General features: G+C 39.6%; 1 protein-coding gene across 1 annotated transcript in view; it reads right to left on the reverse strand.

Moving 5' to 3' along the window:
- The window catches only part of Dcdc1 (doublecortin domain containing 1), a 367,448-nt gene that overhangs the window by 165,383 nt on the left and 182,142 nt on the right, over positions 1-19,923 (reverse strand). Inside the window, 2 exon segments of the mRNA XM_055602817.1 lie at positions 14,347-14,468; positions 17,438-17,563. Of these exon segments, the coding sequence (XP_055458792.1) occupies positions 14,347-14,468; positions 17,438-17,563 (248 nt within the window).

The following is a 19,923-nucleotide window of genomic DNA, read 5'->3' on the forward strand; positions in this document are numbered from 1 at the left end:
GAAGGAAGGAAGGAAGGAAGGAAGGAAGGAAGGAAGGAAGGAAGGAAAGAGGGAGGGAAGGAAGGAAGAATGGAAAGATGTAGAGAATCAAAAAATGTAGAAATTTCTATACCTTCTCCCCAAAATAATGCTTTGAAAAGGGAAAGAGAACAGCTTAGCTGTGTTTAAGGATAAAGACGACTATACAGAAAACAATATCATGGGGAAAATATAGGAACCTCAGGCAGATCTTCTAAAATGGCTGGGAGATTTTGTTAAGGCATATCATATATTCTGAACTAAATCTGAATGAGAAAAAAAGCTGAAGTGTAATGAAGCTAATCATGCCTAATTAACTAATCATGTATTCATTAATATAAAGAAATTTACAACGCTATGACAAAATTAATTCAATTAAGTGTAACAGGATGCTAAACAGGACTTTCCCTACTGCTTCTGAGTTTTGACAGAAACATCAAAGGTTGGGAACTACTCTGTTCTAAAACAAAATCAGTTTAGTGCATGAGTCCCCCCACCCACACAGCTAAGAGAGCAAAAAGCTAGACTTCAATGAGTGCAGACTTCAGTGAGCTCACTAGCAGTGAGCATTTCCAAGTCCTGATCTCAGAGGTTTGGTACCGACGGTCCCAAGTCAGAATCCCAGAAAGCTGTGTCCACATGAACTACATGCCATTCTACTTAAAAAAATCTGGGGAAATCTAGAAGAAAGTGGTCTCTGGGTCAGATGTAGGAAACACTGAACTGGGATAATTCCTGAAGTAAGGAAGGAAATCTGGATATTTGCAATTGTAAAATAATAAGAAACACTGGGCTTCTGCCTCAGGATTTGGATGCAGAATTCCTTAAATCTCTTGGAACCTCACTCAGGGTGACCTTTTCTAGTTCCCATTATTTGCCTGCAAATTTCATGATTCCCTTGTTTTTAATTGCTGAATAGTAGTCCATTGTGTAAATGTACCACAATTTCTGTATCCATTCCTCAATTGAGGGACATCTGGGTTGTTTCCAGATTCTGGCTATTATGAATAAAGCTGCTACGAGCAAATGTTCTTGTTGTGTACATGAGCATATTTTGGATATATGCCTAGGAGTAGTATAGTTGGATCTTGAGGTAGCACTATTCCTAACTGTCTGAAAAAGGGCCAGATTGATTTCCAAAGTGGTTGTACAAGTTTACATTCCCAACCAGCAATGGAGGAGGGTTCCCATTTCACCACATCCTCTCCAGCATGTGTTGTCACTTGAGTTTTGATCTTAGCCATTCTGATGGTGTAAGGTGAAATCTCAGAGTATTAAACATATATAATAGGATAATCATACTAAAATATGTACACCTAAGGAAGCTAAGCAAGAAGGAGGCCCCTGGGTAAGATGATCAATCCTCATTCAGAAAGGCAAACGGCACAGACATCAAAAGAGGGAGAAACAGGGAATATGACAGGAGCCTACCACAGAGGGCTTCTGAAAGACTCTACACAACAGGGTATTAGAGCAGATGCTGAGACTCATAGCCAAACTTTGGGCAGAGTGCAAGGAATCTTATAAAAGAAGGGGGAGACAGAAAGACCTGGAGGGGAAAGGAGCTCCACAAGGAGATGAACGAACAGAGACAAAATATCTGAGCACAGGGGTCTTTCTGAGACTGATACTCTAACCAAGGACCATTCATGGAGATAGCCTAGAACCCCTGCACAGATGTAGCCCTTGGCAGCTCAGTATCCAAGTGGGTACCTTAGTAAGGGGAGCAGGGGCCGTCTCTGACATGAACTCAGTGGCTCGCTCTTTGATCACCTCCCTTTGAGGGAGGAGCAGCCTTACTAGGCCACAGAGGAAGACAATGCAGCCAGTCCTGATGAGGCCTGATAGGCTAGTGTCAGAGGGAATGGGAGGAGAACCTCACCTATTAGTGGACTAGGGGAGGGGCATGGGAGGAGGAGAAGAAGGAGGGAGGGCCAGATTGGGAGGGGCTGAGGGAGGGGGCTATAGCTGGGATACAAAGTGAATAAATTGTAATTTAAAAAAAAAAAATCTCTTGGAACCTCCTGGGTGTCAGAGCAGCTTTGGTTCCCGTGATGCAGGTCTTCCTGGCTCCAGGATGACAGCTGGCTACTAGCTTTAAAAGACTAAATCATGGTGGAATGTAATGATAATTTTGGCTCTTTTTTAAAAAACACATAACTGTTATAGGGATATGTTTTGAATTAACAGCAGGTGTGGTTTATTGGGCTGCTTCAAACTGTCCACAGCAGCTAACTATGATTTGCCTCCCGCTCTAGATGGGCCATGATTTGGCTAGCTGACGATAGTTTACTTTTGGAATTCCAGAAACTCTTCAGAGGATGTATAAATGCCAGAGCCCCAAGAGAGGTATCGGGCAGGCCAATCAGATTATGTCAGAGGCAGTCCCTCTTCCCATTACTATGTAACCCACTTGGACACTGAACTGCCATGGGCTACACCTGTGCAGGGGTTCCAGGTCATCTCCACGAATAGTCCTTGGTTGGAGTATGATTTTCTGGGAAGTCCCCTGTGTTCAAATTATCTTGTTCTGTTGCTCTCCTTGTGGAGCTCGTTGATCACCTTCTCCTGAGGGGGAAGCAGCCTTACCAGGCCATGGTAGAGGACAATGTAGCCACTTTTGATGAGAACTGATAGACTAAGATCAGAAAGGAGAGGAGAACCTCCCCTATCAGTGGACTTGGGGAGTGGCATGCATGCAGAAAGGGGAGGGAGGGTGGGATCGAGAGGGGAGGAGGGAGGGGCTTATGGGGGGATACAAAATGGATAAAGTGTAATTAATAAAAAATTTAAAAAATAAAAAATTAAATAAAAATTTTAAAAAAAAGAGAGGTAGTGGCTGTTATTGCCGCTGCTGCTGTTGCTGGTTGCTGGTTGCTGGTTGCTGGTTTTTGGATTGCTGGTTGCTGGTAGCTGGTTGCGGGTGGCTGGTTGATGGTTGATGGTTGATGGTTGCTGGTTTTTGGATTGCTGGCTGGAGATATCCTGAGGATGAAGATCAGATTTGCCCCAAGGAATTTGATGCCCGTAGTCCACAGGAAGTAGTCTAATGATAACAACACCCTCTTTCCCCTCTATCCTTCTTTCTCTTCTACCTACTGTTGGAGGGTTGGAAGGAATAGGAGTGGTGCATGGAAGGAGAAAAAGGAACACAATAAAGTAATGGAAGCATAGACTTTTCTCTTCACTCCAAACTACTGGGAAGCAAAAGAAAACACTGTAAAATGTGTTATCAATTAATCATGCCTTCACACAAAAACTCTACACTGCAGGATTTGTAAGCACACCCATGTATCAGGAGGTTGATGTACATGGATCCACAAACCAGGAGCTCCTGGACCTGGGACCCTTGAAGCATTGTCTCATCTAGCTCTGACTGCCTGTTGCCATTTTTGTGTGTCCTTTGTAATAAATGAACAAATGGTGTCAAGTGTCCCTATAAGTTCTGTGCCACTCTGGCTCTTTTCCCCTGCCTATGGCAGTGCAACTGGCTGGTGGCTGCGACCAGTGAATCCTGAGAGGGAAAGTGGGGTGGGAACCGCTGGGGTGAGGGAGACCTCAAGAAGCTGTGGGCACAGTGAGAAACAGATGTCTCGGTTGACAGCTTCAGCGAGATAGATTGTTTAATGGGGGGTGTGGGAACAAAGACTACTAAAACCTTTTGGGGGTAGGCAGGGACTTTGGGGGCCCCTGTGCTAGGGATGCCTCATTTGCTTGAGAAGGAATTCCTGGAGCTGCTGGATATGACCTTATACGGAGAGAGGATGTTTAACCTGGTTACCCGCTATGTGACCTCCTCCAGGGGGGAAGAATGGGGGCACAGGGCTACATGGCCGGGACATGCAGGCCCCAGGCCGGGGAGGCGAGGTGGCAGTCCTTCTCCTGCTCCATCTCAGAATGAGATTTCCAAGGTTTAGACACACTTCCTCCCCACTTTTACCCCTGGCTGGCTCCTCCCGGTTCCAAGGCTCCCCAGCCACAATCTCTGGAAGCTGATTTCACAATTACCAAACCTATGCTCCTGACACTGAGGTTGGCAATGGGACCTTACCCCATGGAGGCCAACACTAACTCCGCCAACTCCTGGTCAGTGTGAAAACTGAACCGCATGGCTGCACAGCCAGCTGATGCCCGTGAGCATCTGACCATGCAAAAACAATCCTCACATATCAAAGGGAAGTCTGTACAGTAAAGAAATAGTTTGGTTTCTTATACTGTGTTATAATATGATAACACTGTATTTTATGTTATATATTATATAGAGTATATTATAAAGGAAGAACTCAGGTGAATCATATCGACAGAGTGGTGGTTAGAGAGTCTGGTCCACTCCAGAAAACTGGGCTGAATAAGAGGACCATGACACTATTAAAAGAGAATGACGTATTTTCCTTTCCCGGTTATTGGGGGTGCTGGGGACCAAGCTAGGGGTCTTCATGCATGCCAGGCAAGTCTTTTCCAAAACTAAACTGCATACCAGCCCTATAAAATGAAATTAAATGGATAAGAGGGGAGCACAGATGTGAGAAAACATAAAGTGTTCTAATCCTTACATAGTATGTTAATGAACTAATTTTCAAGGCAAATTCTCACCAAACAGGAATTCCAACTTCAAGCATTAAACCAACTTAATTGTTGCTCAATTTCAGCCTCAGGTGGGCAGTGGAGGTACTGAGGGGCCATCGTTCTAGAGTTTCTTGAATAACACTCCACAGAAAAGTAAACAAGAAGCTTTCTTATTTGAGTCTCACTTATTAGAGCCGGAAACTAGAATGATCATCTCAATAATAATAGGACACCCAAGAGGCAGTACACAGAATGTGAATTTTTGAATAGAACTGAGGAGACATTACCTTATTCTCATCTTTCTTTATAGACAATAAGGCGAGCTGCAGAAAGGTAAGATGGGCTGGTCAGAATGACAGCAATAGATAGTGTACAATGGTTCTAGATGTCAGTGTCTCAGTTTGACTAGAAGCCCATAACAGTAGCCATTTCACGGCACTTGAAGCTGAGTAAATAACAGCATCACTGGCTATAATCTGAATATAATGCAGCTCAATACACTTATAAATACATTAGTACAATATGTTAAAATACTCACCAAATATTCCATTCTGGAAGTTTTTCCCCCATACTGACAATCCTCATATTTTAACAACTTAATCCAAATATTGTTTAAGATGACAATACTGTATAAATAGTAACAAGTACAGAAATAAGTAATAAATATAGAAACTGTTTTAAAACAATACTATTGGTTAAAGATTATAAAACTTAGAAGTTAGAAATTTTTATTTTTATTTTAAACTTTATTTGGAGAAAACATGTTGCAAAAAAAAAAAAAAAATGACACACTGAAATTAACCAGAGCCCAAAACTGTACAATTCACTGAACTTCTATTCTGTTAGAGTTCTGATTTTATTTGTTTGTTTGTTTGTTTGTTTGTTTGTTTTCTTGAGGCAGGGTTTCTCTGTGCAACCCTGGCCATCCTGGCACTTGCCTTGTAGGTCAGGCTGGCCTTGAACTCAGAGACCTGCCTACCTCCCGAGTACTGGGATAAAAGGCACGGGGCACCACTGCCCAGCTACTGTAACATTTTAAAAAGCTAATAATCACACATATGTGCTATATATGTGTTTTAAGTATGGTTATAAAATAACATATCTCCCTATGGCCTTTTCAAACATCCTTAGTATTGTTTATCTCTCTATCCTCCTTCTCCCTCTGTATTACCTACCCCTCTTCTCCCCAGTTAGAGCTATAAATAGTGAATGGCTGCAGAGGGGGAATCTGTTTTCTCTAAGGTTGAGCCCCTGCTAGATTATCCAATCCAAAGTGGTCAGTCCTAAAGACATGTACATATGAGCAACCCTAAAGACTCATTAATGTGTATATGTTCGGATGTATGCATGTAACAAGAATAGTTATAGGAGAAGAGGTCATAAATTTGAGGAAATATAAATTTGAGAGAGGAAATGGTGTAAATACAATATTCGTGCATAAATTAAAAAATAAAAAAATTGAATTACAAAACAGTGTTGCTATATTGCTTTGTTGAAAATACGCTATGTTGTAATCAATTTTAGAACATATTTATAATGAGTCAGAACTCAGTAAAATTTTATTGCTTATGGGCCACCCTTGCCATTGCATAAATTATTGTGAACATATTTAAGAGCAAATGAAATGTATAAATTTTCAAAGTACATCGCCTGCAATCAGCGCCTAATACTTCACTGCAAACTATCAAAACCTATAAAATGTAAAGCTTTACTTTTTAAAAAATTTACAGTGAGGGCTTGAGAATAAAATATGGTTTTAATTTTGGCTTTTAAAATCATGGTACCTTTTCCCAAGAACAGTAAACATAATAGGAAACATACCCACAGTCAGTCAGCTATAGAAACAGAAATTCACAGCTGTGCTCAGAGATAATCCCAATTTCAGCACGGGACAGGAGAGTAGGGTTCTACTTTCTTTTTCTAGTAGATAAGTATATGACATAGCAGAGTGTCCCTACCCTAAAACTCATAATAAAGCCATTGTGGAAAACATTTTTAAATTATTTTTTTGTCTGTTTAGGGAATCTTTAAATCCACCGTGGTGTTAAAGACTATAGGATACAGCCCAGAAGAGCAATTAAGAAACAGTTCTGAAAGGGGTGCCAGTTTCCTAGTTTTGGTAATATTTTGTCACCACTTCAACTTGGTTTGAGCACACATCTGCCTCATCAATTTTAGTAAAAACATGTAGCTTTATATCATCAGTAAGACTTGAGATTCTGCTGATAGTATTTCTATGGGGAACCTCAAATTAGCATATAATACCTTTAAGTTATATTGAGGTCATTAAAAAAGCAAGACTACCAGGTAGTGTCACACTGGTAAGAGGAGGAGGTATCTTCTAATTTCTACCAATTTACTCACAAAACAAAAATTTTATGCATAAAATTGCATTTTTGTTTTCAAGAAATTTTGTATATATCTTTAAAAGTCAAATTTAGAGGGTTAAAGAGCTGGCTTCAAGGTTAAGAGCAGAGGACCCCACATCGAGTTCCCAAGAACCACTGTGACTGCTCACAACTGCCTCTCAATTCTAGGGGTAGAAAATCCAACACCTTCTTCCGGCCTCTGCTCTCCTGTGAAAACACTCACACATGGACAAACAAAAACTTACATAATTAAAATTAAAAACAACAAAAAGAATTAAAACTTAAATTTAGATCCAGCATGCAATGCATGTTGATAATATTAGAATAAGTTATAGAACAATATGCTGGAGTTTCATTTCCTTGTCAATAAACATCAAGCTTGAAAGACTTTCTAGGATAAATAAAGGCAATAATAGTATAGCAATAACAGCATCAATAGTGAGAAAGGGGGATAAACTGAGATGTTCTCTGTCCATGAAACACTCATAAACACAGCAGAGGCTGAGGGAAGGTTGAAAGGCCTTTCTTCTAGTCCTTGATCTTATCACACAGGCTCCAAGGCTTCTAGAAGTGAAACCCATTGTACTAGCAATGATACTATCTCCCACTATAAAGGATGGATTTAGAGGAGAAGCTCTTCAAACTCTTTCTTTTCTGAGAAAAAAAAAGTGACTTCCCAAGAAGTCACTATTTCAAGTTTTCAGATTCGTCTCAGGAAGTCTAACAATTATCACTCTGCTGATTGTTGATGAGTATGTGTCTATTCAAATGGCATAAGTATCTGTGGAGTGGATATAGAACCGTCAGTCTATTTCAGCCATTTGTGCACATGCTGAGCTATTCTACTCATCAGATAGATAGTGGATGCCACAAAGTAGCCCGAGGCCACCGTTCAGATGGAGAACATCTCATCACTTCCTAACTGATAAGGAGGACTTATAACTGTAATCCATAAGGAGGACTACTTAAAGTAGTAAATCAGCTAAGCAACCCATGCTATGAAATCAAACATGGGCAATTTTCTATTACTGCTTCATGACAGTTATTGGTAAGCTTGATGCCATAACCTATAGTTACACAGCTATACTCTTTGGCTGTGTTCAGAGATATCCGGTGTGTGTTAACCTGTCTTGGTAAATGTTGGGCAGCAAGAACCAAGAACCATAATGGAGATAACCTAGGATCCCTGCTCAGGTGTAGCTGATGGCGGCTTAGTCTCCAAGTGGATTTCCTAGTAAGGGGAGCAGGGGCTGTCTCTGACATGAACTCAGTGGCTGGCTCTTTGATCACCTCCCTTTGAGGGAGGAGCAGCCTTACCAGGCCACAGAGGAAGACAAAGCAGCCAGTCCTGATGAGACCTGATAGGCTAGGGTCAGATGGAAGGGGAGGAGGACCTCACCTATCAGTGGTCTAGGGGAGGGGTTATAGGGGGAGAAGAGGGAGAACAGGTAGGACTGGGAGGAGGGAGGGGCTATAGCTGGGATACAAAGTGAATAAATTGTAACAAATAAAAATTAAAATAAAAAAAAACAGTAGATGCATGCATATACCTACAACTGAAATAGTAATGCCAAAGTAAGGGGAACAATAAAGATAGTTTCATATTGGATACTGCAGCCTTCTTTACAGACCCTTTCAATCTGCAAAGTGGAGAATTTAGCCTGTTTATTCTGACTCAGAAGAGCACAGATCGAAGAAGACATCAGGTACTCTTCAACATCCCCAGTGGTCCCCTTACTCTGTGAACAAGAACAGCAAGTTCAAAACCCTTTGAGAACCAGACAGGTACTAGAAATGCATGGCACAGGCTGAAGCTGTGTGAACACACCACTTTAGGAAATGGCTAAGAACATAGCAAACTGAAGTACATATATGTAATCTGGACAGCTCTGTCAAGCCTGGTTGGTGTCATGACAAAATGTTAAATCTGGAGCTACCAAAGTTCTCAAGAAAATTCAGGAAGATCTTCTAACACTATTTTTTTTTTTTTCACATATCCTGAAAACAAGGTAACATCAGTTTTTAGTGATAGCCTGAAAAACAGCTTGGGCTCCATTTTATCTGTAAGGTGTTGCAAATGTCCTTGAAATGAAGCGTCTCTTGTGACTTTAGATTATTTGGGTCCACCTGGTAATGATGCTGGTTTGGCTTTCATCCACTAATGGTCAGATACACAGAATAGAAAAAGTATATTAAAAGAAAATAAGTGCAGCCTTTTTTCGTGAATATGAATAAGATGACTGACAGCAAGCGCGCCAGAGCTGCACATGAGGCCTGATATGTTTACAGTATTCTTTGCAAGTTGTCAGGCTGCTGCTTTAAATGCCAGTTCTATTATTTTTAGCTTACAAAAGGCTTCATTTTGATTCCTAGCCTTTGTTGAAATCATATTAGACTTCATAGGAGAGGAAGCGAAAAAAAACTTGTCTCTGGGAGTGGTTGTCACAAGATATTTATTGTTATTCATAATGAACTGTGAGTGCCTCAGAATGTAAGTCAAAGAGGTACTTTAGATTCTTGGGTAAAGATGTATTTGGAAAAAAAAAAAATATATATATATACAACCCCCCCCACACACACACACACATAGGCATGTATAAGGTAACCTCCAAATATCTTGGGCCTATTGATATTTTTAAAAATATATACTTTGGAGTTTTACAAATGTACTGCTATTCTGACCTTGAAACAGATTTGTCCAATTGCTCCTCACCCAGTTTCCAAATTGAGTCAGTAAAAAGGCAAATGGTATTCTTTTGTGCGTAAGATCCTTCCTTCCTCCTAATTATCTACTCTTGTCCCACCCTCCCTCCTTCTTGTTCTTCATTCTCTTCTAGATTATAAAATCATTCTTGTAAACAGCAGTTCTGTTTCAATGACAGGATCTAATATATCTTAGACTGACCTCAAGCTCACTATGTCCTGGAGGATGACCTTGAATTTCTGATCCTCCTGTTTCTACCTCTCCAAATTTGCTTCAGTTTTTATAAACTGACGTCTCCTCTGACCTTCGGCTCCACTGTCTCACCATCCTGACCATAGCAGGAAGGAGACCTGGGTAGGCTCAGATCAATCAGTCAGATGATGCTCTGTTTTCACAGTCCACAGTAACCAGGCAGAATCCTGGGCATCAGACAGGAACCTCCCAAACAGCTGTTGTTCAGACCGTGGCTGTCAGTCAGATCTCTCTGTCTCTCTGTCTTTTTCCGCCTCTGTCTCGCTTTCATTCTGTCTTCCTCTCTTTTTCTCCCTCGCTCTCACTCTCTCGTGCTCTCTCTCTTTCATGTTCTTGCTCTTTCTTTCTTCAACATAATGATAACTCACTTACCTCTACTTATTTTCAATTTTTGTTTATTTTGTTAGCTTGAATTTTAGGTTTTCTTTTTCAAGCAGCTTTGTTTGGAAACAATTTTCCTAGAATATGTCAACTGTATGATTGACAGGCATGTAGTTAAAGATTAAAATATCAAATATTTGAAATATGTAAATACCTTTGAAAGCATTATGTCAGTCATAATAATGAACATTTCTATGTCTTTCACCCCTTCCCAGAAATCACCCCTAAAGTTTCCTAGCACATCTTTGAAAACTTTTTATTATTATTATTTTATATTTATTATTTTATTGTTATTTTATATTATTGTTTTATATATATGTCTATGTTCCATGAGCCCACAGTGCCCACCGAGGCCAGAAGAGGGCACCGCATCCCCTGGAAACTGAAGTTACAGGCAATTGTGAGCTGTCATGTGGGTGCTGGAAATTAAATCTAGGGCTTCCTGAAAAGCAACCAACTCTCCAGCTCTAGTCTTTGAAAATCCGTCCTGCTGTCTCTCCCTACTCCCTTATCTCTAGTCAGCCACTGACCTGCATTTTATCATTCTAGATTCTTGAGCATTTATTTAAATTGCATGTGAATGAAGTTAAGCAGTATGGGCAATTTTTGCTTTTTGTTAGCATAATTCCTTTGAGATCCTATCCCTAGTGTTGCATAACCAAGAATTGATTCTCTTTATCGATGGGCATCATTCTTTGGAAAAGATAATTTGTTTATCTTTCCCATGTAGATATTCCTTTAGGTTATCTGTAGTTACCATCTTTTGGAGTAAAGCTGTTGTGAACATCCATGTACAAGTCTTTGTAGGAACACATACTTTTTTTTTTTCCCCCTTTGGGTAAATTCCTCAGAGTAGGATAGCTAGGCCATGGAGTAGAGAAATGTTTGCATTCTGTAAAATATAACTGCTAGCTCTCAAACTGCTCATATTCTTTTCTGTTTCTATCACCTAACGATGGTAAGAGCCTTATTCATTAATACTCTAATTCAGTCTTTTAAATGTTAGATATGCTATTAGATTCATGATAGCGCTTCATTGTAGGCCCACCTTTGTGTTTTATTTTCAATAAGTTCAAAATACCTATCAAAAATTTACATGTTAATGCTGCCTTTGATGCTTGGAGTACTTAGAAAAGTTTTATTTTATGTCCAAGTATTTGGGGGTGTCTCAGAAATCTTTCTGCTATTGAGTTCTTTTCTTTTTTCTTCTTTGAATATATGCTAGGGATTCAATCTATACAACCTACCATTGAGCTAATTGCTAGCCTTTCTGCTATTGACTTATAAGTTAACCCTATTATGGTCAAAGAATAAATTTTATCTTAGTTGAATTCTGTTATATTTGTTGAGATTTGCTTTATTGCTAGAATATAGACTATTCTAATTGCTATGCAGTTCCCTTAACAAGAATGTCTTCAGGGATGCAGACACAGAGAGTTCAATCTCCTTTAATCAGGAAACTCTCTCCCTCCTGTATAGCTTTCATGGTGTTGAAAGGTGCTAGACTTGTACTGTAGGAGAAAAGATTCCAATGGTCATGGTCGTACATAATGCTGGATTATAAATGCTTCAAATAAGACCTACCAGGAAAGTTATATTCACTGGTACAATAGTGACAAGACTGTATGGGTAACCAACCACTCTTGATTGAATGTGAGGTCTGTTCAGTTAGAGGGAGTTCATCCCTTCTGCTGTAAACATGGTCAAAAACCCTGGCTAGGAAAGTCACAGGCCCAAGGGGAATTCCTTTAATGGTGCTTCGCTAAGTAATCATGCTATCAAATTGCCTTCTAAATATTTATGCTTTTATTTGTGCAGTTCTCAGCGTTGGGGAGAGATGCTTCTTCTTGCAGTGGTTAAAACAGAGATTCATAAACTGTTCAAAGTGCTGAGAATAAGCAGCTGTGCATGTCTGGACACAGAAGGAATATCTATAGAAACATCCACGCACTAATGCTCAAAATTATGGTATAAGAGGAGACAGAAAGAATAGAAAAGCCAGAGGATTTTCTGAAAGGAAAGACCATCCTCTGGATATACATGGCTGACACACACATGAACTCAGAACTTCTGTGGTTACCTCAAGATCAAGCCAGTCACAAATGCCAGCACGGAGACCACTCTCCCTACTTGAAGAGATGTTGACAGTTGATGGTGACTACGTGAAAAAGGGTCATTTTTCTTTAAGGGGTGGCCACTGACAGGTTGTCAGCTGACAGGCTGACCCACAGTCAAGCACACATAGACAGCACTGATTGGCCTCAATGAGTTATCAAAAAAAAAAAAAAATAGGGCTAACGAGATAGGAAATTCATTTGGGAAAGAGAGGAGGATGGAATTGGAGGAAAAGACTGGGGGGGGAGATAAAATTAAAATGCACTGTGCACATCTAAACATTTCCACAGAAGAAGAAAAGAATATCTTCGCATAGCTAGGAAGATGGCTCAGTTAGTAAACTGCTTCCATGCAACCATGAGGACTCAAATTTGATCCCTAACACCTACGTAAAAAGGCAGGCATCATGATGCGTACGTGTGCTCCCAGCGCGGTGGAGACAGAGACAGAATTTAAATCAATCAAGCTTCGTTATAATGTAAGACATAGCTGCAAAAGCTAAAAGAGAAAAGCGATTGGCCTGACAAAATGCAAATTAAAGAAATCTCATTATGAAAAAAAAAATGAATGATTTAAAAAAAAACCTATTTCTTTTTCCTGCGTGCCTTTTCCTCTCCTCAAGCACTAAGGTGTTCTGTTTCTACATTAAAACTCGCTGTCAATTGTTCGATTTGACCTTCTACTATTAAACAGTTTAGTGTCATGACTAAAAATCCATTTTGAGGTTAGATGCTGGCTGCTTGAGTTTGTTTTCCTGTGCAGCCACATGATAGGGATGACCTTGAACAATGATTTGTCTCTGAACTTCAGTGCAGATAATCATGATAATTGCCTTACCAGACTGCAGTGAGATTTAAATGTAGCAATGCAATACTGAGATGTTAGAATAGTATCTGGGGCAGAAGTGCACGGTTATAGTGAGAGTGAGCCATGCAGGAAACTCTGGTTTACACCTGGGAACCTGACTCTGAACATTGTGTTTCTAATGACTGTGTGGTATTTTTATTCTTGCTGGACAGACTGCTTTTCATGTGGCAGTTTCTGTATTCACAGCTGGGCCAGCCTCCTGAGGCCTAAAGTATCGTGATTCTGGCTTCATCTCTATGAGCATCCTTATCCAGCCAAAATATCTAAATTATGACTCTCTAGGAACTAACATGCAACAAGCCCTCTTCTTGTCAATATTAAGTTAAATCAAATGTGATTGGTGCTGGGGATGATGGTGCACGCCTTTAATCTCAGCACTCAGGAGACAGAGGCAGGAAGATCTCTGTGAGTTTGAAGCCAACCTGGTCTACATAGTGAGTTCCAGGACAAACAGAGCTAGATGATAGAGAGATCTTGTCCTAAATAAAAGAAAGAAAGAGAGAGAGAGAGAGAAACTTAGAAACAATACTTCTGATGTAAATCAGCTTTCCTCCTCAGTGTTATTTTTTAATTAAATGATTAAACTTCTATTTTTAAAAACTTTCTAACCATATTGTCTGTAAGAAAATAATATGATAAACAGAGCTTGCTTGTAGTCTTTTTCAAGTCAACCATTGTTCCATCTCCATAATTTTACTGTCACAGTTTGAGGTTCCATGTTCAAAAAGATGAAGTAAAGGTTAAGAACACAGTTGCTAATCAAAGTTTTCTAATTTGTAATAAAAATAGACATAAAATAATGAATCCTGACGCTCACTGAGTAAAGCTCCCATGGCTTGTTGACTAATAAATACATCTGAAGTTAACATTTCTCTTTTTGGCATACCACCAAACTAAGTGGCATAGATTTTCATCGTTCTTCTAGAATAAAATAGTAACAATGTAAAATTTAAATGCTTCGTGATTATTCTATATAAGCCAAAAAAGCATTTCAATATGCCTGCCTAGAATTTGCAAAGTCAGTAGTTGTTGTTTTGAGCCAGATCGCTCATAAGCATTACCTTTTTATTTTTATTTTTTTTTTGGAGCAGTAATTTATATCCTTCCAGTGATGTTCCTTTGGTGGTCTTCACTCCGACTGAATGACCAATAGCCAGGCAGCCCTGAGTTATCGTTCTGCTCAGGATCATCCCAGTCTTCCAATGAAAGGGAAGGGAGAAAAAGGTCTAAATAAGTTAAAAGGACCAGAAAATTCAACAACGTGTCACAAATAGTGAGGTCATTATGCCTGGATAACCCTGGATATTAACAGTGGCTCAAAGTGTAGTACTACTCACAACTCAGCAGTCAGTGAGCCCTGCTCAGAAGCAGCGATCCTCTGTCCTACAAGGGTGGCATTTTACAGTTGAGCGCAAAATAAAACAGACCTTGATATCTTCATTTGTCCTCCTTTTCTGTGCATATTTCACAGTGTCGTGACTAGGGTCCATCACGTGTCACTTGCTAGAGTTATAACTACAGAGCTTACTTGAAATCTGTATGCACAGGGAAACACGTGCAGTGAACTGAGAGGATGGAAACAAATCCTCAACCTTCATATCAATTTAAAGTTTTACTCTGGGTCTTAATACCATGGGTTAAAACTGTACTGCGGTCCATGACCACTTTGTCTTAAATGCAAGAATTCTCTGCCAAGGAAATTAACTGAAAATATTATGTAAATGGCTGTTTAATGATTTTCCAACTTAGTGAATTAGTCCATTTTTAAAGGAGTCTCAACAGCTGAGAGATTTATGCAAACCTACTGGAGCTTTATGGAATTCCAAATTTGTCTTATAGCACAGAAAAAGACTCGTTAAAAGGGGGAAAGAAGAGGCATCTATGTACATTGTTATGTTTTGTTGTTTCCTTTCCTGTATTCAACTTTTCTTTCTTCCAATTTTTGTTGTGTAAAAGAGAAACATGTGGTGACTCAGCAAAATTATCTCTAGATGATTTGGGTTGAAATAAAGCACGTGCAATCTCTGTGTGGTTACACGTGTTTGTCTATACAGAAAATGGAAAAACTTCCAAAGGGAAAGAAAGCTATTGTTGAGCATTCTTCATATCAGATGCTGTGCTTCAACACCATGCTTCCTTCCTAATTTCTACATTGACTTAACTGAAAGGTAGGCACAACTAACCCCATTTTACAGTTAAAGTAAAAAACTATGCCTTGGTGTACCCAGATAAATTTCTCTAGATCTCACAAGGGATTCTAGGAAACCTGGACCCTTTGGGCAAGAATTTTAATCATTTTAAGAAAATGTTATATAGTTGTACAGTACAGGGAAGTTCTAGACATAATACTATGAAATTACAGAAGATGGAATTTAGAAAAGGACCTCCCATTATGTCTCATTTACAATAAGAAGTCCTAAGTCTAAATGTCAGATGTGATTAGCTAGGTGGCAGCCACCCAGCTATTCAGTGGCAGGGCTGGGAGTAAGATATTCCCTGCATATTCACAGATTGATTGGATACAAAGCAGGGTCTTATAATCCAGAAGAAAAGCTTAATTTATAAAGTTATATAGACCAACTTTCCTTCCCTTGTTGTTACGAGCCATGCTTTCTTTTTTTTTTTTTTTCCATTTTTTTTCTTAAACTATGGAAGTGCTATGGATTTTATATGAAATGTCAAAAGGCTCATGTGTAAGGCCTGGTCCCCACTTGGGGATCCAGTTACTGAAATGTGACTGGATCAAAAGATTCTGATCCAACCTATGGATAAGTCCATTGGCGGATTCATCGTTTAATGTGACATTGGGAGCTACAATTTAGGGGGAGAAGCAGTTCCCTTAGACTTGCTTTTGAAGGGTAAGTGTAGTCCCTGGTCCCTTCCTGTCTCTCTTTCCTGACTGCAATGAGCCAAGCAGCTGTCCTTCAATCACGATGTTCTGTCTTGTCTTAGCTAAGGGGCCAGCTGACCATGGGCTGGACCTGAAAAGCCATGAACTAACACAAATCCCTCCTCTTCCTGTTGCTTTCTCAGTCATATTCTAACACCAACAGAAATAAAATGTTAATATAATAATGACAACAATGTAGAAAGAACAAGTGGTTAACAGAGTCTAAAGGTTGGGTACGGACAGTAGAATGTCTCACCAGAGATGGTTCTACTTTATTATCTGAAATGAACATTATGTCTTAATGCCTTCATATCTCAATTTTATGTTTCTTTTTGTCTATCAGAGAATCATAAAATAACCAAGGGCAACCCAGGACTTTATGTGAGACATAATTTCAATGTCCTTCCCCATCACCACAAATTAAGTGTCATCAAACTTAATTGGATGGTTTCACATAACCAGAAACGTTTAGATAGCAGAAGAGCATCCTGTTGTAAATGGTGGCAAAGGAAAATGAAAGGACAGATACAAGATAAAATATTAAAAAGTGTACTTTAGGGGCTGGAGAGATGGCTCAGTGGTTAAGAGCCCCGGCTGCTCTTCCAAATGGACCCAGGTTCAATTCCCAGCACCCAGATGACAGCTCACAACTGTCTGTAACGGATCTGACACCTTTACCCTAATGCACATAAAATAAAAATCAAATAAATTATTTTTTAAAAGTTGACTTTAAAAAAAGTGTATTTTAATAGTCAATAGGGTCAGAGAGAATTTTATTTCCTCATGTGTCATATCCAATTATAAAAGAATAAAGAAAAAAATAAGTATTTTCTACACAGATCTATAAACTGTTCCCACTTATGCTGAGAATTTTCTTTTAAAAGTGCCCTGGAAAGACGGTATGAAAAGTCACAACACAGTGTTAATCTATCAGTCCCAATGATGCTGAGCTGGTAAAGATCAACAGTGAAGACTAAGACACCTGTCATGAAAATGACCAGTCTGTGGGGCTCATAAAGCTCTGTGTTCGCTTTAAGTATACTCTGAGAAGTAACTAATCAGACTATCTAAAAGTGTACTGAATGCCCAGTGAGCATCTACATAGATCTTTTGCGCTAGACAATACCAAGAGCAGAAAAAAAAACATTTTAATAGTCAGCAGTTTAACAGGCTTTCGTTTGAATACTTATCTTCAAAAGGACCCCCAAAGGCTGGAGCAACCCAACATGGCAGCAAACAAAAAGTCATTTGGCAAGAGCAGATAATCTTAGGTACCTTGGTGGTCAGCCACATGCTGCCTGCCGGCCAGGACACTCTCTGATCGCTGCTATTCACTTCACTTCTTGGGGAACTGTCCTTTCTGTTTGAAACAGAGGCATAAGGAACGATACAGGGACCCACCTGTATCATGTGGAGAGGGATACACTTTGAATTTGTGGTCTAAACAAAATGAACATTCTTCCACACACTTAGTCAAACTAAATGAAGCCTGCCAGAACATTAGGTTTTCTGACTGAGTGTCTTCAAAAACCAGTGCTCAGCCTCATGTAGTTCAATTCATATGTTTGATTGACAGTGTGTGGCATGGGATAGTATAAAATATTTTTCATGCCTTAAAAAAACATATTGTAGAGGCTCTCTCTATCTGTTTCTCTCTGTGTCTCTCTCTCTTTCTCTTCCCCCTCTCTCTCTCTCTCACACACACATACACATAATTTCATGTTGAACACCATATAAATAATAAAGTTGTGTTAGAGGCATTTAAAATAATAGGCTCATTTTTGTTATAAAGATAAAAATGAACTATCCTGAAAGAGTAATATGGAGTAGCCCTTGGAGGAAGGAGCTGGTAACAAAATTAAAGAGCAAGATGATATCAAAAGCAAAGTAATTTTAGTCTGTGTATCTTAGAATTTCTCAGTAGACTTAAAAGGTAAATTTGGCCAAACTACAGAAAGCATCAGGTGAAGGCCACAGAGTTGGGCAAACAGCAGGGAGACGGTGAACGCTTTCACCAAGGTCTAGATCACAGCAGGTTTTAGTAAGGCTGATAATCCCATGGGGAGACATCAGAGACCTACAGAGACAACAAAGGCAGGGGGAGTGAACAGGAGTCAGATGCTCTCCTGAGAATAAAACCACATTAACTGAGACTTTTGAGCTTGATGGAGGAGGCATGCCATCCACATCTCCTGGGATCATTATCAGATCACAACCTGCATTGTTTATCACATTATATATGTAGAAGGCATTTCGCACCTTCCAGCATGTCTTGTGTAGACTTGATTATTTAATTCCTAGCCATTCATGTCACCTGTAGAAACTCTGTTATTTCACACTTAATAAAATTTACTTCCTAAATTATAGGAACATTTTTCTCAAGTAATTACAGCTTTTAAATAGCAATATATATATAGGCTCATAGAGCTATGCCAACATACACTTTTAGCATGATAAATGGCTCTACTTTAATAATGATTTAACTTACTTTCTGATGGCAAAAAGTTTACAAGTTCAACGACACTATATATTTACTGAGTAACACGCTTTTTAATATACAAATTAAACAATAATTCATAAGGCAATATTTTAAGTTGTTCAAGCAATCACAGAGGGTCACATTATAACGATTATTCTGTAAGAAAAGAGAGATCTTTCTTACGAGGGGAAAATGTCGTAGGATTCTTCTGTGAAGATATGAAAGTTTCAAACGCCCTTTGTGGTCGCTTCTCAGCACATAAGCAGATCTGACTCACAGTGTTTGGCTGTGGATTTCCCCAGATAGCCAGGCTGGGCTCTAGCAGGGAATCCCCCACGGGTTCTGAACAATGCTAAACTATATTCTGCTAAGCCATCCTCCGCAGGGTTCAGTGTTTAAAGCAGCACTCCTCCTCAACCTCCTCACTCTGAGTTGCCATCCTACTCTAAACTCCCCTCTGTATCTGGGCAGGAGATTGTTTTGACTGGAATTAGACAGAAGACCCACGCTGCCAACTGCTTCTTTGTAAAGCACCTGCTGCCAGCGCCTAAATTCTTGTTATCTCCACAACACTTTAATCTTTTAACAGTTGGCCTATTGGTGAAGAGCAAAGGGGTCCTTTGTCTCTGCCTTGCGCTGGCTCCCGGTATTAACACCATGCTGTTCTTCAAGAGATAGTTTGCTGGACAGTTCCCAAGTGATTCTGCACAGGGCAGACGCAGCCAGACCCACCCCAGTGCAGTTTCACTTATGTTATTAAAAAAAAAAATAGAAGAAGAAGGAAGGAACCCTGCCAACTCGTAACTGACAATCACCACTAGGAATCTTCTCACTTCGATGTTCTCCTCTTCCTCCTTCTCCACTTTCTCTCTCTTTTTTTTTTAATTTAATTTTTTAATTAATTTTTAATTTTGAAACATTTATTTCAAGAAATTAATTTTCAGTGTTTTCATTTATACCCAAAGAGACAAGCTCGTCAGGAAACAGAGGGGGAAAAAAGTGTAGAACAGGTCCCCATAAAAATGATTCCTTGGAATCCGGTGGCAAACACAATGAAGTGATCGGCATACATAATGTTAGAGATAATAACACGAGCTGTGCGATCTAATAATGAACCCAGGAGACATGAACGGCTTGACCAACCCCATCCCTCATCAATGCCCTCCTGTGCATGTTCCTGGTGAGTTCAAAAGTTTATGGAAAACCTTGATCTCTTTCTAAAACCTATTTTGTCTTGTGTGTGTGTGTGTGTGTGTGTGTGTGTGTGTGTGTGTGTGTGTGT

This window comes from Psammomys obesus, unplaced genomic scaffold (genome assembly GCF_907164565.1).
Source record: "Psammomys obesus unplaced genomic scaffold, mPsaObe1.curated_primary_1811, whole genome shotgun sequence".
Classification (NCBI taxonomy): Eukaryota; Metazoa; Chordata; class Mammalia; order Rodentia; family Muridae; genus Psammomys; species Psammomys obesus.